Source organism: Brachyhypopomus gauderio, chromosome 21 (genome assembly GCF_052324685.1).
Source record: "Brachyhypopomus gauderio isolate BG-103 chromosome 21, BGAUD_0.2, whole genome shotgun sequence".
Classification (NCBI taxonomy): Eukaryota; Metazoa; Chordata; class Actinopteri; order Gymnotiformes; family Hypopomidae; genus Brachyhypopomus; species Brachyhypopomus gauderio.
Window position 1 is genome coordinate 10,063,777 of NC_135231.1, and position 26,507 is coordinate 10,090,283.

A 26,507-nucleotide genomic window follows, 5' to 3' on the forward strand; every position below is an offset into this window, starting at 1 on the left:
GACATTTGACGTAACCCCATTACGGAGCCTCGCACCTGGAGAAAGTCTACCTTTGTCACCTCAGGATGTCTCCTCGTTCACTCGTCCCTCGAGATAATCCTGTAGATCACGAGCGGCCGACTCCTTGATCCTTCGTCAGTGGGCAACAGGAGAGCTTAAACACTGGGTTTCATGCTCAGGATGAACCAATAGAAGAGCGAGGATTCATGTAAACAAAGTGACCACCTGATCTCCTCTCACATGCTGATCCAGTAACGCTGGCCAAAGGAATTTTCCCACTTAACTGCCTCTCCTTGCCTTCGACAGGCTGGCTTGTGTTTTGGTGACATATTGCAGCCAGGATCAGGTTACCCTAAAAGCCTGGGAAATGTCTTGAGAAGGAATAATCTGCTAATTTTCCTGATTGGATATCGGCTTAGCAGAGCTCCTTACCATTTACGTCCAGCTGTCTTAGATGTTTACCTATGTTGGCCATATATTTGCATCAAGAAAGTTATACCATGTGGTTTTATTATGAACTGAATTAGTGCATGCTTATGTAACAATAAGTAGACATACCATGTGACCCATCTGAAGCAAAAGTTTCTATCCCTTCACAGCTGCTCTTTGAAGCAGTGAAATGAAGCAGCTAAGGCACTAACCTACTTGTGAGCTCCTCAGATCTCACCTAAATGAACAGAATTGTACGTGGCTGTTCCCAGCAGACGTTTACCTCAGAAGGAGCCGTTTACCTCAGAGGGAGAGGTTTACCTCAGAAGCAGCCGTTTACCTCAGAAGGAGCCGTTTACATCAGAAGGAGAGGTTTACATCAGAGGGAGCCGTTTACCTCAGAAGGAGATGTCTTCCTCAGAAGGAGCCGTTTACCTCAGAAGGAGCCATTTACCTCAGAAGGAGACATTTTCCTCAGAAGTCCTTGCCGAAGCCTGTCTTCCTTTGCTGTTTTTTTAACTTTTGGCCAGCAGCTACTCCTGCAGGGAAGGTGCTAAAGCTCGCGCGTAGTTCTTTGGGGTGCAGTTACTATGCAAAGATGTCAATGGCCATGGGTTATTGGTCCCCATGGCCTGAAAGACTGGGTGCATGGTTTAACAAAAGAAGCTTTGAATACATTCACAGGCTTAGGCAGCGCTCGAGTGCCCACCCGCCACCCCCGCCCCGTCCTCAAATAAAATGTTGAATAGGTGCTTTCCTGCACGCGGTAAGCTTTGCTGAAGGCAAGACGAATTGCCCGCGTGCTTCGCAACACACCAAACCAAACAAAACCAAGCCAAGGTTTCGTCCGCTGCCGTTCAAGGGACCTGCGTGTTCGGCGAGCCAGACGTGCTCAGCCGTCCCACGTCTCCTCTTTGGGCTGCGTCGCGCAGTAAAGTTTTACTTTAACTGCCAATTTAAAATGTAACTTTAGGAAATGGTGCTGACAGCTGCTGGGGCCTCTTGGGGAGCTTTCAACTGCTTCAGCGTAAAATTCAGCTTGAGAAAGGATGGTATATTTTTCATGAAAAGGCTATATTTTGAAACCTGAGATGGGACAGTGCTTGTTACACCAGGGGTGGGCTGTCTCTTTGTGGAATTGCTGTCCGAATGTATTTCACCTGTGGTTGTCAGTTGTTTTTGGTTCTGGTGATTCAAGTAATATTCTGCAAGCTTAAACAGCTCTCTAAAATATGTTATTTAAGTCTGCTTTTGTATTTCAGGGTGATAAAATCATTATAAAGCATCATAACCTTGTTATCACAGTGCAGCATTATATTTCCTCATTATATGAAACGTACAAAAAAAAAAAATTTTGTGTTGCCAATACATTAATGACACCTGTGTGAAAAGCTGCAATTCACAATAAATATGTAAACATTCAGTCGTGGCGTCCATCTTGTGTTTGTTCTGTTCCACCCCCCCTTTGGGACGAGGATCCCTGGGTGATGGGTGGGCGTCAGGGTGAAATTTCACCTGCAGCTACGTGTGTCTCCTGGTATTTTTACCTCCCAGAGGAATTTCACCATAGTCCATTCTGGGCATGCCCCACGCCGGGCGAGAATGGGGTCAGGAGAACTGGAACATCTTCAGGTTCTCGTGAAACACCTGGCAGGCGTGCCTTTCCTGCTCTTCGCCAAACCCTGGCCTTTGTCTGCAGAACAGGAACCAGCGCTGAAGTCCTCAAAGCTCTCACTGCTTACTGTGTAGCTAATAATAGCTCCTTCTGATCAGATAGGGCACTTCCGTTTGGCAGCTTGGGTTCTGTAAACTGGATCCAATTTTGACGCAGAATCAAAGATAACAAACTATGTGTTAGTCATAATACACTGAACTAACTCTTTGGTCTAGATGATTTTGAGATGATTTTTGTTTAAATAAATTCTTGAATGTGGAATTGCAATGTACAAAGTGTCAGTTCTAATGCATTCAAGGTAGATATGTGGATATTTTTGGCATGTATTAAGGATTGAAAGATTTGTCTTCATAAATATGTCTTGATTTTTCCAGATTTGTCAAATTGACAAATTTAAGGAAGCTTATCTAGAGGTCTGAGTCTGCCAACTCTGAGCTATTTTGAATCTTTTCCCTGTTCTGTCATAGAAATCTAAATGCATGGTCAACCCTCTGAGAGGGAAATGGGTCCCAGCAACCTATCAGGTTTCTAAACAGTATCTCTGACCATGTCATTTACGCTATTTACGCTAAACGCTATTTCTGGGAAACTCTGGGAATTGTGATTGGTGGCCATTCCAGAAGGCTCCACCCAGCCAATTATCCACCAGTTAATTATAATATAGGCATCCTAGATGGATCCTGGGAGCCTCTGTGTGACTCTGTGGAGGAAGTGCACACATTGGACAGCACAGTCCTGTATCCCAAACTATCACCCCAAAATGTAATCAGCTTTAGCAAAGCATAAAGTCAATATACTGTATACTAGGATGTTATCACAAATTGAATGTACATGCAACCAAATTCAGATTTCAAATATCAAATTCAGATATCCACATTCGCAAACTCAAATAAATCACAGGGCATTCTGTTCTGGGCAGGTTAACCAGTAATTAAACTCAAAAGCAATCAGCCTTTCCCCTCTCCCACCTATTACAACACTTAGAAATGGCACACCTCAGCCTTGCTTTATGAATAGAACACTACAGGTATACTTAGATGGTTCATCACGAAATGCAGCAAAGAACATCCCCCAAGCCCTGAATACGTCTGATTGTGTCTACAGATCTCGGGCTGGAATAATTAATTGACTCATCTTACTTTCCACCCAATAAACATGACTAAGATAAACTTGTTCAAATGCATTCAACTGCATTTGACCTGATATGACATTGAACAGTGGGCCTCAGGCCAGGGCGACAGGTGGTGTCAGATTAGCCGCTCGCACTGCGAGTGTCCGAGTAAGAAGTTCAGAGTTTAGCCCAACAACACCACTGCCACCAGACACCGAAGCTGCGTCTCACCAATCAAACATGTTCTGCTACTTCCTTCAAAAGCAGCTGGCCTGCATGCCGCGAGCGTTTTTGTCCTGGATATTCGTTTACGGAGTAACTGTACTTCTGGGATGCTTTTGTTTACATAGCCCTGGTTACGGGCTCTGCCGTACCGCGCCTAGCACGCAAGCCACACTGTGTAGTGAGCTCCTTGACAGCACTGCTCTCAAAATATTTGTGTTCTCAGCCGACACCTTGCCGACTCCCTACTGCATAATTCCCGCATCTCCTCCAGACGTTTAATCTGTCGCTGACTCTACGCTGTGACTCGGTGCTCCAGAATCTTGTGGCGCCGGTGCTTGAAGTGCCTGTGATGTCTCGAAGCCGGGGATCCTTTGGCAGGGGTCAACGGGCCCCCAGATGAAGGGATGGGTGACGTTTGAGAGCCACATCGTGCTTCAGCGACCGGCCCGATATAAATAAACGCCAGAGGCCCTTTCTCCTTCCAACCGGGCCCCGACTCCCCGGACCCTCAGCTGTCGTCTGGGGGAACAGGAGCTGACCGGGCTTGTCACAGGTCACCGTGTGGCGCAGATTACCGGAAATAGGCCTGTATTTTTAGCCCCTTCAAGAAAGGACTCTGACACTGTTTACTCATTATCACCCGCAAAAAAGCGGAGGACCCTTGCAGCAGTGGGTTCACAACAAACAAGTTGAAAGGACTTTAATTTAACATGTGACTGTGTCTCAGAGTGTGTCCTCTGGCCCTACCACTGGGCCTGTTAATCAAATGTCTTACTAGTGAGGTGGTGGAGAAGCATGAAAACCCGCATCACAGCAGTGGAATTCCTCCCACCGCCTCTAGTCTTGTGATATTGCTATATAAGGTGTCATAAAAGTCAGAGGGAAATTAGCCGCATTGACTTGTTCAGAGTGCGTGAGCCCGCCAGCATAACCGACTGGACTCACGCCACACCTCCCTTCACACTCACTGCACTGATATTCCAGGTAAACGGGTAATAGATTCTGATTAAGGGCATTTTCTTTAAAAAAAATGTTCTGCCAGGTTTGCTTCAGCCGGTCCGTAAAGTTTTCTGTTTCCTTTACAGCGGAAAAAACACACACAGCTATTTAGTTCTGCTACTTAGGAGTCCGTTAGTATTGTCAGATTTATTTAAGCTTTCACCTGAGATTGATTCTGCCCTTTAATTTTTTATAGTAACAGTGTACTGCAAGTGCTCTCAGTCTAAACTTTCACAGAGTAATTGTAAGGGACCACGACCTAAGAGAGGCGCTGTGCCTTGGTCTGTAGCAGCAAAAGGAGTGTGCTAACGCTACACACTTCTGGTGGTGTGTGTGAGTGGGAGATGTTCGCGTTTCACAAACGGGTTCCTAAGTGGGCCTCTGCCGGACTTACAGGTGGGAGGATAATTAAGGTGAAGGATTTCTCTGTAGGCGCCAGCCTGGCCCATAACTAGTGAAGGTCTCATCCGCTGCGTCCACCCACCCTCGTTAGGAGCGCATGTGTCAGCTGGCCATGATTAGACCGCTGCACATTTTGTGCGGTCTTTTTTACTTTTTCTTTTACGCTCCGTCATGCAATGTCGTGAAGTTAACCGAAAGGTTGTCTCATCTAGCCGTGTATCTATTGCTCCGAAGTGGTGGCCCACGAACACCAGGGCTGGTTTGGGCCTCTGACTCCACACCCCAGTAGGAGATGTCATATCCGTCACCCCAGTTTGGGTTTCACGGCTGCGTCAAACACTTCTGTCTGGTTCCAGTGTCGCCTTGCTGGAATGTTGCGACGCCACACTTAAAAATACACCGAGACGCTTATGATATTGTCATAATGGTGCGTGGGCATTAACATCATTCCCAGAGGAACAGGCCTAGCATGCCTTATAAAAATCACATTTTCCACTTCTACAAATCAAACGTAATGTTGTGTAGCACCTTGTGGTAGATGATTGGAGAATAAAGCCTCTAGGGTATTTTTAAAACCTTGAAACATCTTCAGGGCATTGCACATTTGTTTCTCTCTGGAAGCCTTGGGCTGGAACCCAAGTGTGGGTTAGTGCCCGAGTGAGTCACACTGCTGAGAGAGTCCATAAGCAGGAGTGATTTAGAACCTCTGCTTCGCATTACCACCGAGCTCAGATGCCTTAACCACAGGGTGTTGGAGCTCCACGTGGAGCAGAGACTCCCACTCAGGTTCTCGGAGCATCTCCTTAACCATGTCAAGCTCCCTCAAACTACTAGTTACCGGAACTACTGTGTGTGTGTGTGTGTGTGTGTGTGTGTGTGTGTGTGTGTGTGTGGGACTGGATGGAATGGAAAAGCTTTACTTCATCAGTACTTCATCACACTTCATCATTATGAGGACATGAGTATGACTCTTAATTAGGGAACTAACACCAGAGACAGTAAACATGACAGCTGGCACCTGTCTACCTATTGGTGGATTGACCGTCCCCTCCTCCTAAGCTGGGGGGAGGTGTTGAGCCTGTGCAAGCCCGCAAAGGCTGGGCCCTGACACAGGGCTCGTCTGCGGTGATGTCTGCGGATACGGAGCGGCGGCTGATGGAGGCTGGCCCTCTGAGGACTGAGGCCGCTCCCTGGCCCTCTCGAGGTTCTGCACTAAAAGGGACAATGATCAAATCTTTTTCTGAGTTTACTTCCAAGTATGATTTACCAGACCTCACCCAGCTAAGTAAAGTGCGCAGAATACTTCAGCTCGCCGTGGTTGCGTTAGATGTGGTTTAAAGCTTAACCTCATGGGACGGCCTGTGGAGGAGTGCTCTGGACCACCTCTGTTTGGAATTTGCACCTAATATCTTTTTACAGCACATATTCACATTACAAACTTTTACGGTCTAAATTTTCATGGGTAATTTTTGTAGTAAGGTGCGTATCTGAAGGTGTTTGGGAGGACCAGGTTTCAGGTGTTTGAGAGGACAAGGTTTCAGGCGTTTGCTAGGACCAGGTTTCAGGTGTTTGGAAGGACCAGGTTTCAGGTGTTTGCTAGGACCAGGTTTTAGGTGTTTGGGAGGACCAGGTTTCAGGTGTTTGCTAGGACCAGGTTTCAGGTGTTTGCAAGGATCAGGTTTCATGTGTTTGCTAGGACCAGGTTTCAGGTGTTTGGGAGGACCAGGTTTCATGTGTTTGAGAGGACCAGGTTTCAGGTGTTTGGGAGGACCAGGTTTCATGTGTTTGAGAGGACCAGGTTTCAGGTGTTTGCTAGGACCAGGTTTCAGGTGTTTAGGAGGACCAGGTTTCAGGCGTTTGCTAGGACCAGGTTTCAGGCATTTGCTAGGACCAGGTTTCAGGTGTTTGGGTGGACCAGGTTTCAGGTGTTTGGGAGGACCAGGTTTCAGGTGTTTGGGAGGACCAGGTTTCAGGTGTTTGGGAGGACCAGGTTTCAGGTGTTTGGGAGGACCAGGTTTCAGGTGTTTTGGAGGACCAGGTTTTAGGTGTTTGGGAGGACCAGGTTTCAGGTGTTTGCTAGGACCAGGTTTTAGGTGTTTGGGAGGACCAGGTTTCAGGTGTTTGAGAGAACGAGGTTTCAGGTGTTTGAGAGGACCAGGTTTCAGGTGTTTGAGAGAACGAGGTTTCAGGTGTTTGAGAGGACCAGGTTTCAGGTGTTTGAGAGGACCAGGTTTCAGGTGTTTGAGAGAACGAGGTTTCAGGTGTTTGAGAGGACCAGGTTTCAGCACTGAGCAGAGCGGGTTGTTAATCTTCCACCTTGCACTGGGTCCTTGCAGCATTACTCTTCAGCACTGGGGAAACAGCTGTGCTGCACAAATGAAACCATGTGTGGCGAATGTTGCCAGCACACAGTGGAATGCTGGTGGGAGTCGTGGCTTCCTGTGCGATGTTGGGCATGACCCCCGTGTGGGAGTGACTGAATGAACTAGGGGAACATTCACAATTGTTGGAGTTATGCAGTCCCACCATCCCACACCCCACCCCACCCCACCCCACCCCACTACCATCCCACACCCCACCCCACTACCACACCCCACCCCACTACCATCCCACACCCCACCCCACTACCACACCCCACCCCACCCCACTACCAGCCCACTACCAGCCCACTACCACCCCACTACCACCCCACACCCCACCCCACTACCACACCCCACCCCACCCCACTACCACACCCCACTACCACCCCACTACCATCCCACACACCACACCACTCCCACCCCACTACCACACCCCACTACCACCCCACCCCCGCCCCACACTCGCTCCACTCCCGCCCCACTCCCACACCCACTCTTGCCCCACTACCACACCCACTCCCACACCCACTCCCGCCCCACCCCCGCCCCACACTCGCTCCACTCCCACCCCACTCCCACACCCACTACCACACCCACTCTTGCCCCACTCCCGCTCCACTCTCCTGTGCTTCAGTCGCCCCTCTGGCCCCTCATGGCCTCTAACAACTTGTTGAAGCGTGTCAAGGCCAGCATCTGTAGTTTGATCTGCTTGCAGTGAGTGAGTGTATTTGTGTGTGTGTGTGTGTGTGTGTGTGTGTGTGTGTGTGTGTGTGTGTGTGTGTGTGTGTGTGTTGAAAGATGGCACGGTTCTTTCCCAGCATGCTTCTCTGGGCCCACAGGGACTCTGTGTCAAGATTTTAGTGTCAGAAGAGACATATTTCCTATAGCTGGCCTCTCCGAGTTGTTCCTCATGATTGTGGGAGATTTATTTCCATGCTGCAGGCTGGTTTGTCGTGCAGGCATGTTTACAGTCCCCTCCGGTCGTCCTGTCTCTGTCAGCTGAGGATGCTCAAGAAAACCACCTGTTCTCAAAGGCATCGGTCCTCGTGCTCCTCACCTGTCCAGGTGGCCACGCTGGCGAAGGCTGTGGGCCCAGGACGACGTGAGGAGGAGCAGGCCACTCGGTGCTTCTGGGATCTCGCAGAGTCCTGGAGGTGTGGCCTTGAATGGATTGGAGGTGTGGCCTTGAATGGATTGGAGGTGTGGCCTTGGATGAGCTGTGAGGCACAGTGCAGAAAACAACACGAAAGCTCACACACTTTGGGTGTGACCTAAGAAATGCTCTCCACTGCTACATATTACAGAACCATTTGACCACCATATGGTAGCTACCCTTACGCAATAAAGGTGTGACAGGCTTATGAAAGCCAGAGCTCTTTGTTGGTGCCTGAAAGCACTTTGCAGCATTTAAACCTTAAGAAGCTTCTGAGATTTTCATCTATGTGAGCGTTCATTTGTGGGTTGAGACTTTGAAACTATTCCCAGATCAAAGATTCAGTCCCTTTCATCCCGTTATCTTCTAAAATACAAAACTTAAAGGTTCACATTCCCTCATGATGGCGTAAGAAAAAACCCCAAATAAAGCAGGTGTACCTTTTAGTCACCAGACTACATGAGTTTGAGGCACCAGAGCCTTCCGGTCAAATAAAGGTGGACACTTTGAGAACAGGCGTGAGAAGATAAGAGCTTAAGCCAGTTCATCTTGATATCGTCAGATTACTTGAGCCGCTCCTGTGGTACATCAGTCTGCAGCTGTGATGGAACTGAAAGACCAAAAAAAAAAAAGAAGAGAGAAATCATACGAGCTACTTTTCTCACAGTGTTCCTGACAGAGCTGTCCAGCTGGCCATGAAGCTAGAACCTCCACAGAAGGGTATGTGTGGGAGCCCTGTGATACATCTGTCCAGTCATCACAGCTCTTCGGGGACGGATGTGGGGGGGGGGGTTGATCGGTCTGGACCAGGAATGCTAGCGGCTGGAGGAGACGTCCTGGACCACCTCGGTATGGTCGGTTGTCCAGGCACATTGATTGTCCACGGTTTCACTTGAACATGGAGATCAGGTTGCAGCGCAGTAAACAACAGCTGGACAAACCACGGAACGGTCCGGAAGGTTTATGCTGGCTTCATATGTCCCTCACAAGGACTTGCTCTCTATTTTGCTCTTTGTCTGGTCCTCCTTGGTTTTTCCTACAGAGCAAACAGTTGGGTGTTGTTAAAGGTGCAGTCAGAAGGTAAACAGTAGTATTCCTGTGGAGATGAATGGTGCATGCGAGTGTACGTGTGTGTATGTTTGTGTGTTTTTGCACATGACATTTCCTCGAGTAATTTCCTCTGTGACATCACATAATTAGCCCATGAGATGGAGGTAGGTATAGTGAGTCTGTGTATGTGTTTAAATACAGCGGGTGTTGCACCCTAGAGCTGCCCAGGCTAAATGACCTGTCTTTAACTTGGAAACGTTTCCTTTTCCATTCTGTCTATAGAACAGAGCAAAACTGAAAAATAAAAATATACGCCTAGAGTAATTGGTTCATTAATTCAGTCTTATACTGACAGACTTAAAAACTTCAAACGTCATGCAGTTATAACAGCACTGGTCAGTCATATCCAAGGTAAAGAAATCTTAATTCATATCCAAACCTGGTGTAGTGTCCTTAGTATTGAGTTTACCTTGGCCATCACATATAAACTATGGTTTAAACCATATTTTACCACGGCATAAACCATAAAGTATAGTTTGTAGTCATGGAGCTGGATGTTAAAGTCCTTTAGTCTTGGGCCCAGAGTGCCAATGGCCCACTGACTGTCTCAAAAGAATTTTGTCAGTCAGCATTTTCCTTTTGAATAGTAGCCCGGATTGTTGGCTTAGGGTGTTCGGTTGAGGGAGAAGGGATCTGGGTGTGGGATCAAGTGGGTTATTAGCTGGAACCATTTAAAAGAGAACAGCAGCCATGATGGAGGACCTGGGAAATGGGATGTGGTGTGTCATCGGCGTCATAGTGCTGGGTGTGTGCGCAAGCGTGAAAACGAAACGTGAGGTTTGGATATGTTGTGGTGCCGCGGTGCACAGGTAGACACCGTGGGACTGCAACAACACGCGCTCCATTACCACGTGATCCGAGTGCCATGAACCATTGTCATGACAACGTGAGAGAAGGTGAAGGAGCAATAAAAGAATGATAAAAAATATTTGGTTTGTAAGAAGAACCACACACAGCAGCTTTTTAGTGAAGTTTCAGTTCAGACATCGGTTTGAGATTCAGACCACTCGCTGTCGACTAAATCTGGAATATAAACTGTGGCTGGAAACAGCAATGCAAAAATTTTTTATCTTCATACTCAGCTAAACAGATTTGCTTAGACGTCCACGCAGTCATGCATTCAGCATTTGCAGATTTTCACAAGGCTGAAAGGGCCTCTAGGTCTGAATTTTGAACTCCTCTCGATTTTGCAACATTCGAGACTGCTGTCAGAGCTGTGTTTTTACGGCCGCTCTGGGTGGGGTGTCATAAGTGTTCCCTGATTAAGTATTTCCTTATGGACCTCAAGCTGTCTGACATTTAGCAGAGGAAGAATGTGCCAGCAGTTTGAATTACATCATGGAGCTGAAGACAGTGCGAGTGATTGTTTGCACAAGCCACGCTGGGTTGTCGGAGAAGCAATCGCACCCGGCCCCTTCAGCCGTACTGCGTGACTGAGGAACTGCGAGACGTTAATGGGTTGTACATGCCTTTTATGTCGGTGCAGGGCCGGCCGATGGAGATAAATACAGCAAACACATGGTCCTGGTTTATCACTTTTCCGTATGAAGAGCCAACAGTGGTATCTTCTCACCTGGCCTGCTGGAGCCTCAGGGAATGTGTGTGAAGACGCAGACTTTATCCCCAATAAAGTGAAGCTTGTGTTGTTTTGGGTTCTAGGTGGCCCGGAGCTCAAAGGTGTGGGGGGAGGTGCCCTTCCCCGAGGACCTGGAGGCCGCCAAGCAGGTGCGACCCCAGCGTTACTTTGACGATGATGAAGACTTCGCCGGAGATGAAGCCTCAGGAGGTGTGTGCTCCCTCGAGTGGACTCCTCAACTCTGACGTGCCCTGTAGAGTTTGGAGTAGGATGAGTGTTTCTAGATGCTGCCATGCTTTCAGATGAACACCTTGTGTCTTTTAAATCAGGATGAGATTGCAACAGGCAACGTTGCTAGAGTAGCGCTTGAAACTGCTTGAAATGAGGTCATGAGGCCTGGAACCTACAAAAGCACTTATGACTTGGTGTGCGTCTAATTTACATCTTCTGCAGATGTGATCAGTGGAGAAGAAGATGGAAGCACGCCCGAGCCACCACTTCCTGGGACCGGTGAGCGCTCTTTATTCTTTTCCATGTACTGTCTTCTTTTGTCCTGTCTCTTCTCTGATCTTCAGTCCACAGGGTTTGTGGTTTGATTCTGAGATCATTCCCAGATCAAGACCCTAGAACTGTTCTAACCGTACGGTTCTACAAAAACAGGTTCTAGTTGACATCCTGTTAAAAACTGAATTATTAACATAAATACACAAGAAATTGTTCTCCGTTGTATTTGGCGTCTTAAATAATTCTCCCGATTTATATACCAGATTTTTTTCACTTTCATATCACATAGAACTCCTGATAAAAAATGCTTTCAGCCGCCTCACAACAGCTTTGTTCAACTGGTGCCTTGCAGACGCTCTCAAGAAGTTTCAGATGTTTTTTTGGTGGTTGTACCTCGCAAACGAGTGTAAGCTAATCTCCTCTACATCTGAGAGAAGTGCTCACCGCAGACCGTATCTGAATGCCGTCTGGGCCAAATCCTGCAACTCACCGCCCCTCACGGCAGCTTCGCCATAACAGAGCACTCCAGACTGGTGTCGGAGGTCCAGACCATCCTCACCCATCCTTTCATAAGATCAGAGGCCAAGCTGAAAACGAAGTGGGGCCACATGAAAGCAGTGGGAGCGTAAACAACAAATCCGTGGGCAGACGACGCTGAGGCTTGTTGTGCATTCCTGCACGGCCCGTGTTTTACCTCGCCCCTTTCCTGACACGGAAAAGACCCGAACGTAGTTTCTCTCTCTCATTTTCTGTCACTCTCTTGCTCCTGAGGTGAATTGGAGGGCACTAATGTGTGTGTGTGTGTGTGTGTGTGTGTGTGTGTGTGTGTGTGTGTGTGTGTGTGTGTGTGGTTTAGTCATGGTGTTTTTCATCAGCTCACATTTGGAATGTGGAATGTTAATATTTGCAGCGTTGCGTTGGGAGTAAACTTCGGTTTCTGGGGGTACAGTGTTGTCCAAATTCATAGAATCAGCTGAAGTGGAATAAACTGATGATGACGATCATTATCTATAGTGAATTACACAAAATAACCGTAAAAAACACAACAACGTTCCCACAAGGATTCATGTGGGCAGATGGCTACTCACTGCAGCTCTCACTGCTCACTGACTTCATCCCAACATAAACCGTGACTGATCAGGTCTTTAGCGTAACCTATGAGGAGACGTGACATTTGACAGCAGCTTTAGTCAAAAGCTCTGAGCCTTTTTGATTGAGTAGCTTAACTAACTCGAACTCAACCTTCAACATGTAGATCATTAGTAAACGTGTTAGCGTAGCCATCTTCACTGCAGTGTGACTGAAGAAGACGTAAGTAGCGTTGCACCATGGCAACAACGCATGGGTGTTGTTGAAGGACAGACTGACAGGGTCATGAAGGTTTCTGGCAAAGGTCAGATGAGACTTTCTCCTGACAGACAAGTGATTGAAGCCATTGCGACCAATCAAATGCCATTATATTCAGATCCAAAATGACATTTTCTAGTAACCACAAATCCTGGGTCAAAGCACCTGCTCTAGAGACAACAAATCATCTATTTAAACAGGAGACCTACAAAGAACCTAAAATGTGTCCTTGCTATCAAGGACGTAGATATCAGGTGACCCGTGTGTGACCACATTGTATACTCTTATGACCATTGATGTCAGTAACGCGTTACTTAGTAAACGTTGGGGGTAAACGTTGGGGGGGGGGGGGGGGGGGGGGTGGGGAGTTGCCTGCGCGTGCCAGAGTTGCGTTACCAATAAAGTTTGATAACGCAAACTTTTGGATTAAGCAGTTTCTGAACCTGCTTCAATACATTGTTACTGTTAAAAATGCACTTCCAATAAAGTGAGTATTGGAAAAATTAATTTTGCTGCTGAATGTAACTACTAAAGTAACTTGTAATCTAACGTAGTTACTTTTAAAATCAAGTAATCAGTAACGTAACTAAGTTACTTTTAAAAGGAGTAATCAGTAATCGGATTACTTTCTCAAGGTAACTTAGCCATCACTGCTTATGACTAATGACACAGTATACATGCTAGATACCTTTGACCATAAAAATATCCACCAACGGTGCGTGAGTGACTGGAGGAGATGCAGTGTTTGGTGATTATTGAGTGCGCATGAACGTGTTTGCATGACGTGTTTAGAGTCTGAAATCTGATGATCTGAGTCATTCTGGTGTAGTATCCTGCTGAGGTTTGTAGCAGACACTTTCTGATCACGTTTGACGTGGCAGAGACACAAATGCTTATGGAGCGTTATACAGTTTGATGTCATTAAACATCTTGAATCGCTTAAAATGTTTCTGTTGCGAGGCGAATAATTTATTGAGTAATATATTCAGCGATTAAATTGTCCTAACACATCTCACAACCTCTTCTCATAAGCCTCGTAACTTTTAAGATAGTTGTATGACATATCAAGGGTCTATTAGTTGTACATTGTTTTTTTTTTTTGTGAGTTTAAGACTTGCCAGTTACAGACAGAACTATTCTGCTTGCCATGTTCTGGTGAAGAGGAAGTTTACTCTTAAAGTGTTTTATAGATTCCTGCTTGGCAGAACATGTAGAGGAATCAGCTGCTTTCTTGGTGAAGTTTTCAGCTGCCTTGTCTGTCTTTGCCAGGGGCGTCCTGTGAGCCACGTCCTTTCCTGTGGGGTAATGTCAGAATATAACTGCTACCCATGGTGCTGACCTTCCTGTGTTTGTTCAATCACATGTGCTCTCTTTTAAAGAGCCACACCTTCACACACACTGAACAGGAATCTCTCTTGTTAAAGGGTGATTTGTCATTATATTTCCGAGTCTTTAGGCTACAAGAAAGGAAACCAAGTCTTTTTGTTTGTTTCTGATATTGGTCAAAAACACATTTTTAGGAGTCTATAACAGATATAATAAATGCTGCTATAATTATTTTCAGGGTTAGTTTTTTTTAGCTGTGCTTGTTAAAGATTCTTCTTCCAAGCATAGTGTGGATTTAGATTAAACATAACTGACATGCAGGACATACATTATGGTGTAGCTGGTTCTCATAGTGCAAGAGGTCTGTCAGAAATCAAAGGCCGTATTGGAGGTAGTTTACACGACTCCTCTGCTAAGGTTTAGAAGAGCTGATATGATGGAGGTCTTGCTTAGTGTCTGATCCAGCATGCAGATGTAAATCTGGCACCAGGTCCTTGTCTCAGTGGTACGGTAGACATCGCTCAGCCTGTCTCCTTCGTCTCATGTAATTCATGGTTTCACAGGCTCCTTTATATCCCACAACTATGGGGTCTCACTCCTGCCGATTATGACCAGAGGGACAAAGGTCGCTACTCCCAAAGAGAAAAGATACATGACGTTAGATCATGGAGCTCAGTACTAAATCTGGTCAAAGACCCCGAGAAGCCATGTCTCGACAGTGTTTGTGTTTAGATATTTGTTTTGAACAAAGATCAAAAGATGCATCTTGATTCTGTTTTTTCACAACCAAGAGGTGCACGTCTGGTGTCTTTATTTGTCTTCGCATCCCTCTTGAAGCCTTCACTGTCCCTGTTGCTAAGAACGGAAATAAGGATTTTATTTACTCAAGCTCTCTAAAATAGGTCTCTGGTATAACTTTCCCACTGACTGAGATGACGTGGTACTACTAACTATATATAAGTGGAAGTTCTTTCTAACATTCTTGTTACAAGACCCCATGTGGCTCTAAACATGATTTACGCACAAAATAAAAAAATTAGGCTTCAGAAGATCCTGCATTCTTTCTGTTTCCCGCACCTCCTAGGGTGATCTCTGGGCGCTGAGCAGATGTCAGAGTGCTTGTGAGACGTACGTTGGAGTCAGTAAACTTAAAGATGAGCAGTGGGCCACCATTAGCTCCAACTCCGAGGGACCGGTCGGCGTACTGCGTGAGCGCGGACCCTGGGGAAGCCCCTCTGAGAGTAGAACAGCACGGCTAGCAGCTGATGTTGTTTTAGCGTCCTCTTTGTTGTTATGGTCTGGTGCTCTTATGCTCTACGGCGGCCATATGCATTATGTCAAAGGTAACGCGGTGATGCACATCACTGTGGCTGTGTCGTGGGAACTCTCGTTTTTGGGGCCTGAGGGCAGAAGATGATATGGGTTAGCAAAGCAAACTCGCGGAGAGAGATTAGCCTGAATAGATGCTTTTAGTCCAGGGGTTTACTGTAGTAGGCTTGTCCCCCACTCTTCCGCAAAAACACAAGGGGCAGATTTCAGTGGTCACCCTCAGATGTCTAAACAGCAGTCCTCAAAAACATCAGCCTCAGATATTACCGCTCACTGTTATGACCGCTGCGACACTGTTGCCGTGGAGAATTTCCTTACCGCTGTGTAGGAAATTGCCTCCCTGCAAACAGCACATTTGCAGCCACACAGTCTTCGTCTCGCAGACGGAAGGGCCGGTCTCGCAGACGGAAGGGCCGGTCTCACAGACGGAAGGGCCGGTCTCGCAGACGGAAGGGCCGGTCTCGCAGACGGAAGGGCCGGTTTCCCAGACGGAAGGACCGGTCTCGCAGACGGAAGGGCCGGTCTCGCAGACGGAAGGGCCGGTCTCGCAGACGGAAGGGCCGGTCTCCCAGACGGAAGGTGCAGTCTCTCAGGGCCGTCCCCTTCTCACAGAACAACTGCTGCTCTGCGGAGCATGTGCCGAGCCCGATCCTCTTTTGACTGTGGAGTTTCTGTGATGCGGAGTGAAATTGTGACGGTCGACGTGTCACGGCAGGGTGGCGTTGCCCTGGGCGTACGAGAGTCGCGGCGTTTCGTCCGAGCGGAACGTTTTCATCTAGCCCCGCTGGCTTCCCATAGGACGCCTAGGAGCGGTTCTGAAGAAAGTAATAATCCACCTCTAGGGATTTTGGAAACAATTCACAACTTTGGTTCCTGTAGCTAAATGAAAAAAAAGGCACTCTTTGCTGAAGTGATAAAAAAGGCTTGAGAGAGATAGAAAAAGATAGAGAGAGAGAGGGAGGGAGGGAGGGAGAGGGAGAGAAGATTAAAGTCTACTTTGTTTTCTCTTTATCTTTAAAGCAAAGCAGAGAGCTGGCTTTGTCTGTGTGTTGGCATAATGAGGGCTTTGTTGAGTGGGATTGTCATTGGCAGGCCAGCACACAAACGAGCCCTTATGAAACTCCTGTAGTCTTATTTGGTCATCGCAATGTGGAGCACCATGTTAAAAAGTTAATTAACTCCAGTTAGTGTGGGGCACACTGGAGAATGTATTCAGAGTAATTAAGGATCGTTAACGAGGTATCAAAAGGAATCATTTAAACTTGAGAATTTTGTCCTTTGTTGCTTTGATCTGAATACAATATGCAAATTCAGTAAACAGTTGGTGCCACAGTTGGTATTGTGGAGTTCTTTCTGTCTTTGTGTGTGTGTGTGTGTGTGTGTGTGTATGCACATCTGTGAACTAGTTAGGAGTCACATGTGTGCTTACATATCAAGAGTTATGCCAGAACAGCTTGGCTCGTGGGAAGGAGGGTGTCACTGTGAAGAAAGCTGGAGTCGTTCATTATGATCTTACTCACATTGGTGAGCCATCGTTTCATCACATCACAACTGGCTTTGAAAAATGCTGTTTTCCTCACACTGTAACCGTGACGCTGGTAAACTTAATGCCAGATAAAGTGGAACAGATTTTATTCCTTAGTGAGACAGGGAGCCTTTTAACTCCCCCGGCAACAGGGCGGCCAATTATCTGCTGAGTTTTTCCCACCCCATGAGCAAACAGGAAGTCCCCCTGACTCCTCCAGACCACTGCGTTCAATGGTGGGATGTTGGGGAGAGAAGATGAGAGGCAGAGTGTGGAAGTCCGGCTGAACCAGAAGGATCTTCTGAAGGGCAGAGCATCTGATGGCAAGGACAGACACGCTAGACAGCTAGACAGACACGCTAGACAGCTAGACAGACACGCTAGACAGATATGTCCCCCCCCCTTCCAATGAGCTGTCATGTCACCGTGGATCTCGGGCCCCATGAGCGTCTCAGACACTTTCAGGCACATGTGAAGTCAGATGTGGTGCGGGCCCATTGCCAACCGCACTGCCGCGTTAGATGAGTAGTGAGGATGTAGACTGATCTGTCCGGGTCTGCCAGGGACTGTCAGCACGCTCCCAAACGCCGCACCTGCTCCAGATGTGATGCGTGAATTGGCCTTCTCCACGTCCCTGAATTGCAAAGCGTATCCAGGAACGAGGAGGAGTCCATCCGTGTCCTCCTGTCCCTGCCGAGGACCGTCTGTTTGAGACGTGCCCCTTCCCTGTTTTGGTCTTACGGTTTGGTTTGTTTTGCTCGTCCTCCCATTGTACACACGCTGGCCCTAGCCTGGCCCCTGTGCCTAGGCATACGCTTCCATCACCCGTCCTCACCTTCGCACCTTGACCCCTGACCTTCAGGGCGCCGGCCATGCACGCTGACCCCTGTACTCCTATCCCCCCCGTCCCTGTGCAGCCTCTGGCGCAGGCCGAAGCCTGAAGACTACGAACCAGAGAGCCGTGTCCTCAGCGTGTCCTCAACGTGTCCTCACACGCTCCCTGCTCCAGCCGAGCACAAACTCTTTGTAGTTTCATATCTCTAAGGTCTTTTATTTATTTATTTATTTATTTATTTATTTATTTTCAAACCACAAATTGTCTTTGTGCTGGGCGGGCGCTTTGCTCATGTTTACAGAGCTGGCCCTATGGCCTCCTTCAGGACTAGCTGACAGTCTAACAGTCATTTACTAAATGTGCATCTTCGTGAATACTGATGTAACCGAACTCTGGCATGGCATGGCTTGTCTGTGCGATAGCAAACAGTTCCACAATGTGATTAGACTCATTTATTTATTGTCACCTGATATCGGCGATAAATCGTGTTTGCGTCGAGTTTCGTATTTGTAAGATGGTATTTCCTGATCCTGCGGTATCCCCGTCAACGGTTTTCCATTCTCAGAGTCCTGTCATGACATCTCAGAACAGATGGCACATGGTTTAAAGCGTCCGTGGCTGTCGTTGCTGTGGACTGTCAGTGTGAAATTCTGTTAGCAGACGGGAGTGCAACATATGGCACTGTGGCAACAGGCTTGTCCCTAACGTGCATTTCCACGTTTGCCTTATTAGTGCTTGAGAAGAGGCCGAATAACGAGCCAGCAAGGATTCACACAAACCATTCCAGCGACTCTGGGAATGACACGGAAAAGCCGTTCCTGGCATTTTGGCTGGCCGTCTGCAGGATGTGGGGTGTTCCTCTTTAAAGTGAAATCCCCCCACCCCGCCTGATTCTCCACACTGAGTGGGAACAAGAAAGTAATCGACTTGGTCATATTTCTCTCTCTTTCTCTCTCTCTCTCCCTCCCCATCCCTCTCTGTCTCTCTTTCTCTCTCCCCAATCCCTCTCTCTCTCTCTCTCTCTCTCTCTCTCTCTCCCTCACTGGCCCTCTTTCCATCACGCTTTGCTGTGTGAAGGATTCTGGGTAAGAGGCTGAGAAGGCTGTGGAGGTTGTAAGCGGCTGCAGGGTGGCTGGAGTGGCTCGCCGGCCTCAATGTGGCCTTTGTCCCCTCACAGTCCTCCGTGTGTTTCCACCGGGCCTGGGGGGGGAGGAGTTCTGGGGGGTGGGGGGTGACTCAGCCAATAAAGCCCCCACAGTTGTGCACTCAAACACATTTGGGAATCAAGAAGCTTGAGTGCTTTCTTTTCTTTTATTTTTTTTTCTTCGTATTTGCCGGGGGATTTCCCACACGGAGAAACTAATGCGTGAGCCACTAGTGGGCGGAGCTAAAGCCACTGCAGCAACTAGGGGCCAACAGGCAGCGTGCTGGTACAGGAGATTAGACTAGATTAGACTAGATTAGATGAACCCCAGGGAGCCAGGCCTTTGCGTCTGCCCATTGCTCTGCTGGTTCTCTGTGGTGAGCCCTGGTGGGCGTGGCTCAGGCCTGCCTCACACGTCTCACCTACGCTCACACCTGCCCCCACTGTGAGGGTGCATCAGCCAGGTCTGTGTGTGTGTGTGTGTGTGGGTGGGGTGTAATTACACACACGTGAGTCATGTTTACAGACTCTCTCCAGTCCGAGAGGCAGCCGGGTCTTGTGCTGGTCTTGTGTGCAGGGTGAAGGCCTTCGACCCTCTGAGGACATCAGCCCCTCACCATCAGCAGGTCCTGGTGACCTGGTCTGATCTTCAGTGAAGAAACGGTGGAAATGAGAGCAGTGGAAAAAGTGATTTGGGTGTGTGTGTGTGTGTGTGTGTGTGTGTGAGAGGAGCACAAACACTTATTTCCTTGCCTAACCTGGAGTGACAAACTAAAAGCACAAGTAGCTGTAGGAGGTGCTGGGAACAGGATGGGAAACCCCAGGACCTGCAGCTATTTAAGGGTCACTTACCCGCAAAGCCTGCAGAGATAATTCACGATAACAGACCAGGGAGAAACATCTGCTCTCTTCAGCCTGACCTGTCCGCCATCCAAGTACTTTATCTCCACACACATTTGTCCTGGAACTTCAGTTTATTATTGTAGATTTGTTATCCCAGATGTTACATGTGTGCACACTGGGTTTGTATGGTGAAATGAGAAGTGACCAGGAGAAATGCACCCGCACAGATCTAGAAGCATCCTTCTGATGGTGTGTTTGAGCATCATTGTTCATTCACAGCTTTCTCTCCTCCATTTATTCACCATTGTTTATTCTCTTTATCCTGTTTAAAGCCGTTGTACTTCTTTTTGATATTGTTATTAAAGCCCAGCTGTATATCGCAGTTGGGCTGTAATAAGCTCCTTGTGTGGTTGGCCAATCTTTCCTAAAGAGACTCACCTCCCTACCTACTGGGAGATTCCATTATTGTTGATGGCAGCTTTGCGGTTGGCTGTGAAGAGCGCTCGTGTTGGAGTACGTCTGGTTTCCCTCACCCTCACCTCGTGACACCGTTTTCTCTCTGGCCTGCAGTCTACTACCGGGCACTCGTGAACTTCACCGACTCCTTCCAGTACAGCCCGGAGCTCGATGACATCAACTCCGACGCCTTCCAAGAAATCTCGTCCGCCGTCGTGGACACGGTGCGTATTACCAGACCTGCTGGTCAAGGTTGTGGGAACTTCATTCATTCTCAACCACGTCGTTCTATTTCTGTCTCGGCATGTTGAAATGCCACAGTCAGAAGTGGGATATTATTTAACATCAGAACTAAAGTGTCGAGCGACACACCACTGTGCAGTGTTGCGAGCCCCGCTCTGCTGTTGTCACGGTGATGACCGTGGGACATGGTGTAAATGATGCTGTCTGTTCCTTCCACAGTTGGAATCAGAATACAACCGGATACCTGGCAGCCAGACCGTCAACGTGGTTCTTGTCAAGTAATGACTTCTATTCAAAAACTTAAACACCTAAAAACGCAACTTTAACAAGGCGCATTTAACCACTATTGTTACCGTTATGGCTTCCAGTGATATTTTGTTTTGTAACTCAAACCAGAGTTCTTATTTTGTCTTTTCGTGTATGCAGAAAACATATTCTGTTTTATCTCTAAATGCTTCTTTGTTCCTGTGAAGGAAAATTGGCAGGGATGTGTTTGTGGAACTGGACGTGGGCTCGGACTACAATCCCAACGAGGCACAGATCCGTGAGGTGCTTTACTCCGTGGTTAGTGAAGGAACCATCGCCTCCTACATGACCTCCGTCCAGGGGTTCGAGTTCAGACGTCTGGGAGAACGTAAGGAGACCCCATTTATACCATCAAACACTCTCCACACCTTCCACACACACACACACACAGACACACACACACATTTATACCATCAGACACTCTCCACACCTTCCACACACACACATTTATACCATCAGACACCTTCCACACACACACACACACACACACACACACACACACACACACACACATTTATACCATCAGACACTCTCCACACCTTCCACACACACACACACACACACACACACACACACACACACACACACACACATTTATACCATCAGACACTCTCCACACCTTCCCCACACACACACACACACACACACACACACACACACACACACACACACACACACACACACACACACACAATTTATGCCTTTAGACACTCTCCACACACAGATTTCCAGGTCAATCCCAACAGTCCAAGCGGTGTCGCCACACATCTCGTCTGTTGTGCACCAACACACCTGCCTCCTCACCTGATAACAAGCCGGTGGTCTGGGTCACGTAAGGTCACATTGGTTGGCGCAGGGGAAGGCACGACACCCCACAGCAGCGTATTCCTCTAGACCATCATTCACCTTCTCACCTTCTCCGCACCTCTGTGAGTCCCCCTGCAGAAAACCAGCGGAGTGTGTTATGGACCACATGTGTGTGTGTGTTTTATAGCGGACGGCCCTCCCCACGTGGAGCCTCTAGCCTCTCCAGGTTTGTGCCGGGCCTACCGCATGGCGTCTGTAGTGTGCCGGCACGTGTGTGCGAGCCGTTGACCAATAAGGCGGGCCTGGTCGCCACGGGGGAGGGGGCGATGCCACGTGTGCACGCTCCCCGCTCGTGCACGGCCCCCTGCTCGTGCACGCCCGCATGCTCGGCTCTGTGGCCGGTACCGCTGGGTCTCACAGTGCGAGCGAGTTTGTCGGTGGGTGACCGGCTCGATCCGGAGCCGTCAGGAGGGCGCGGAGCACGGCCTTTCCCCCAGTGGGTCACGTAGCTGAGCGGTTCCGCATTGTTTCTCATGTATGGCTTGCTTGTTGAAATGTCGAGAAAAAGATGGCCTTCATTGTAAATAAGTCTAGAAGAATAGCAAGAGAATGCAGTGCTGCGTTGACTGTATGGGGTTTGTTCTCTCCCCCCGCTATACTGCTAGAAAGAGAGTCCTGCATGTTCCCAACGAGGTCCTGTTAGTGTGATTATGAGCTTGGTTTCGCTTTTTCAAAGCTGCGGAGTTTGTGGAGTGTGCGTATGTAGGCCTATGTGAGCATGTGTGTGTGCGTGCACGTGTGTACCTGCGTGTGAGCACGGGTGTGTGTTTGCCTGGCGAGCGCAGAGAGATGCGTTCGAGTGTCCGTACCCATGCCCTCTGTCCCCGACAGTGAGACCAGAACCTCGTCCCTGCACGGAGGACGAGTTCACCTGCACCAGCGGTGCCTGTGTCCCTCTGGAATACAGATGTGACAAGAGACCTGACTGTGAAGACCTGAGTGACGAGCAGGGCTGTGGTGAGTGGGCGTGGCAGGTGGGCGTGCAGTACCACGTGCATTGTCGTGGTTAGCCGAGTCCAGACCTTCTCGACTGCATTGCATATGTCTGTGAAGCCATTCACAGTAGGACCTGTAACACAGATGTACAGTTGCAAAGTCCACAGTAAAACTCCCTAATAAAATAATGGACCCTGGAATCACGTGGACCCTGCATAAATTTGGACTTCATTAACCCACAGTGCCAGTGACACCATTTACCCCCGTGTTCAACAAATCCACCCACGGCTCCACCACCCCGGGGGACAAGCGGCCGTCTCCGGGCCCCGGGCCCTGCCGGTCCGACCAGGCCACGTGCCAGAACGGAGAGTGCGTCTCCCGCGACTACCTCTGCGACGGCGAGAGAGACTGCAGCGATGGTAGTGACGAGCTCAAGTGCGGTAAGAGGAGCAGACCGACCCTGACCATGCCCATGAGAGGGGGGCGGGGCAGCGTACAGTCCTCATGGGTGTGTGTGTGTGTGTGATCCCCACCAGGACCCCCGTTCCCTTGCGAACCCAATGAATTCAAGTGCCAGAACGGCCGATGTGCTCTGAAGCTGTGGCGTTGCGACGGAGACAACGACTGTCAAGACAACTCGGACGAAATCGACTGCCGTGAGTCTCCCTCGGCCGGCCGGCCAATCCTAACGCTTTAAAGTTCCTCCTTAAACTAAAATACAAGCTGCTGCTTTCATCTCACAAGCAGGTGGCCCAGAGGTTATTTATTCCTTCGGTTTTCCCAATAAAGGACTTCTCTGAAGTTTGATTCAGATTCAGGTTTAACTTTAACACACTCTCCCTGGCCCTGCTGTGCACAGCTGCTAAGAGGCCCGGGGACGTGTGTGCTCCGGAGCAGTTCGTCTGCCTGAGCGACCACGCCTGCATTCCCGCCAGCTACCAGTGCGACGAGGAACCCGACTGCGCCGACCGCTCGGATGAGTACGGCTGCGGTAAGGCCCCCGCCGCGGGGAGGCCAGGGGGTGAGCGAGAGAGACGGGAGGTCAGGACTGTACCATCTGCCATTTCCAAACAGCGGATGTTTTGGGTGTCAAAGTGTTTGTTGTTTCCTCAGTAGAATCCAACATCCCACGTAATCTGATTCGCCCAGCGCCTGCGCGAGTTCAGCGCCGAGCGTGTCTTTTATACCGAGCCTGTCATCCCGCTGTCGTTCTCACTTATTTAGCGTGGCAGGCTTTCGTTTCTGTTAGCTGCCTCTGCCTCTGCTTGGCTGGCCTCACTGAACAACCCAGCCAAATCACACGGCGTCACGCGCCATGTCCGTGTCAAAAGAATTCGTCCTGAACCTGTAACATCTCTCGAGTTTGCATGTGAACGTGGGCGGGACATTGAGAGGTAGTGTAGGTTGTGAGTGTGATGCGAAGCTGCACGTGGAAGGATAATTATTGTTTATTCCCACCTCCCCCCATTATCTTTAAGCCCCTCCCACTGTGACCAGTCCTCCGGAAGAGTCCATTACTGCAGTGCGGGGGCAGACGGTGACCTTCACCTGTGCTGCCATTGGTGTGCCCACCCCCATCATCACTTGGAGACTTAACTGGGGCCATATTCCAGCCACTAACAGGTAGGCTGACCTCATCTTTTATTTGATCCAGAAATGTGACTCACGAGAACACCAGCTCTAAAAAAGAACTGCTCCCTGTTTGACATTCCACTGTAATCTACCCTCTTATTTGGCAATAGTTTAGCCAAATGTTGACACACTGACACATTGGAATGGAGGTTAGAGCCAGATATTACCATGCTATGAAAACCTTCCATTGACGCGTATGCACAAATTAAAGTATGTCCAAAATGTCCCAAAACCACAGAGATAATGTTCAGGGCCTTGATAGTTTCTCTGAGTCATATGTTTAATATGTTTCATTGGAACCAGACAGCTATTTTGTTTTGTTTTGTTTTTGCCACAAGTGCTTCAGAGTCTCTTTGACAGAGTTGCTTTGCTCTGACAGTTTCATTGCACAATAGGAAAAGCAGGCGGTCCTGGATATTAATTAACGCTCCTGGCTGAATCATTCTCCGCCATGCGCAAGCCTCGTGGTCGTCTCCTTCGTGTTGTGGCAATCCTTGCAGCTCTTGTGGTTTTTCCGCACATTTCCAGCACTGCTCGTCAGAAAGCACGAGAACAGAAGAAATTCTCCTACACGGGGGGAAACGGACTCCTGCGCTTTAAGCCCAGAAGCAGCTCTTCTGTGCCTGTGATGTAGCTGAAGCCAACCTGTTGGTGCTGCCTCTGTGTTCTCTTAGGATCTCCATGACCACCAAGAACGGGCGGGGCACGTTGACGATCCGCGATGTGAAGGAGGGGGACCAGGGGGCCTACACCTGCGAGGCCATCAACGCCAAAGGCCTGGTGTTCGCCATTCCCGATGGAGTGCTCACCTTATCTCGCATCCCAAGTAGGCCGGCAGAGCCCGAGCTAACTTTTACACTTTACACTGTGACTTTACACTCCTAGAAACTTTACATGCCTAGCTGTCTAGTGTGTGGCGCAACGTGTTGTGTAAAGAAACAATACTACGCCAAGGACTTGTTTTAATCGGTGGGACCCTGTGATCCGTTGTGCTGTTGCGACGTTTTTCGTCCTGTGGTGTTGTCAGGTGACTGCGCCGAGGGACACTTTAACGTCGGGGGCCGCTGCATGCCCTGTTTCTGCTTCGGCATCACCAGGAACTGCCAGAGCACCGGCCGATACCGCAACCAGATCTCCCTGCGCTTCACAGAGGAGGACGACTTCAAAGGTGCCGCCCGCACCCAAGTAACGGAGACGTACCGGTCGTTACGCAGATGACTGCAGTGGGAAAGTGGTGCGACCAAGTGATTCTTCCTCTTCCTCTCTTTTAGGAGCGAACGTGTCTTTCCCGATCCGGCTGGGATTCCCCCCTCCCCTCTCTTCCACCCAGATGCTGATCAACCCAGAAGAGGAGGAGTTCCAGCTAGTGGACCTATCTCGCCGCTTCCTAGACCTGGACTCCTTCTGGACTCTGCCACGCCAGTTCCTGGGCAACAAGGTGAACTTCTCCAGCCTTTATAACCAGTGTTGCGAATAATGCCGTTAAAAATAACGGCGTTAGGTAACGGCGTCATTTTGTAAGTAACGGGATAATATAATTAATTACTTTTCCTGTCGTTACAACGCCGTTGACGTTACTGGTCATTAAAAGCAGGATTTTATCCTGCATTGGTCTGTTGATGTGCAATAAATATCAAAAGTTAAACACCTTTCTGATCTACTCATTTCAACTGACTGTGATCAACAAACAAAGCTGGTTTTTCAAAAAATCCTTATTCATTGGCATATAACCTTTTTTAACTGTAATGCAAATAGTTACTTTCAGTGGTAACGAATTACTTTTATTATAGAGTAATTCAGTTACTAACTCAGTTACTTTTTTGAACAAGTAGTGAGTAACTATAACTAATTACTAAAATAACGTTCCCAACAATGTTTATAACTGATGTCTCCATGAAAGCACTGGCTACCTCTGAGATTCTTTAGTATATCCCTGTATGAATGTGTGTGCGTCACCCAGGTGGACTCTTATGGAGGGTACCTGCGATATAAGGTGAGCTACTTGCTCCAAAGGGACAGCTCGGAGCCAGTGGACAAACCCGACGTGGTGCTCAGGGGGAACGGCCTCAGGATTCACTACCGCCACAGCTCGCCTGCTGTACCCAACATCAAGAACCAGAGGGACATCAGGTTGACTGAGGTCAGTGAGCGTGCACCATGTCTTCCACAACCTG

General features: G+C 48.6%; 1 protein-coding gene across 13 annotated transcripts in view; it reads left to right on the forward strand.

Annotated features, from left to right (window-relative positions):
- The window catches only part of hspg2 (heparan sulfate proteoglycan 2), a 78,393-nt gene that overhangs the window by 10,911 nt on the left and 40,975 nt on the right, over nt 1-26,507 (forward strand). For 10 of the 13 annotated variants that reach the window (XM_076983853.1, XM_076983857.1, XM_076983855.1 and 7 more), the window contains exons 2-16: nt 11,124-11,250; nt 11,494-11,550; nt 20,464-20,573; nt 20,812-20,870; nt 21,066-21,226; nt 21,893-21,931; nt 22,597-22,722; nt 22,944-23,141; nt 23,238-23,357; nt 23,561-23,692; nt 24,180-24,324; nt 25,008-25,159; nt 25,361-25,501; nt 25,605-25,771; nt 26,294-26,473. In XM_076983853.1, the coding sequence (XP_076839968.1) occupies nt 11,124-11,250; nt 11,494-11,550; nt 20,464-20,573; nt 20,812-20,870; nt 21,066-21,226; nt 21,893-21,931; nt 22,597-22,722; nt 22,944-23,141; nt 23,238-23,357; nt 23,561-23,692; nt 24,180-24,324; nt 25,008-25,159; nt 25,361-25,501; nt 25,605-25,771; nt 26,294-26,473 (1,914 nt within the window). The remainder of the gene's footprint in view (nt 1-11,123; nt 11,251-11,493; nt 11,551-20,463; nt 20,574-20,811; nt 20,871-21,065; nt 21,227-21,892; nt 21,932-22,596; nt 22,723-22,943; nt 23,142-23,237; nt 23,358-23,560; nt 23,693-24,179; nt 24,325-25,007; nt 25,160-25,360; nt 25,502-25,604; nt 25,772-26,293; nt 26,474-26,507) is intronic. The other 3 variants (XM_076983858.1, XM_076983866.1, XM_076983865.1) reach the window with 1 other exon arrangement.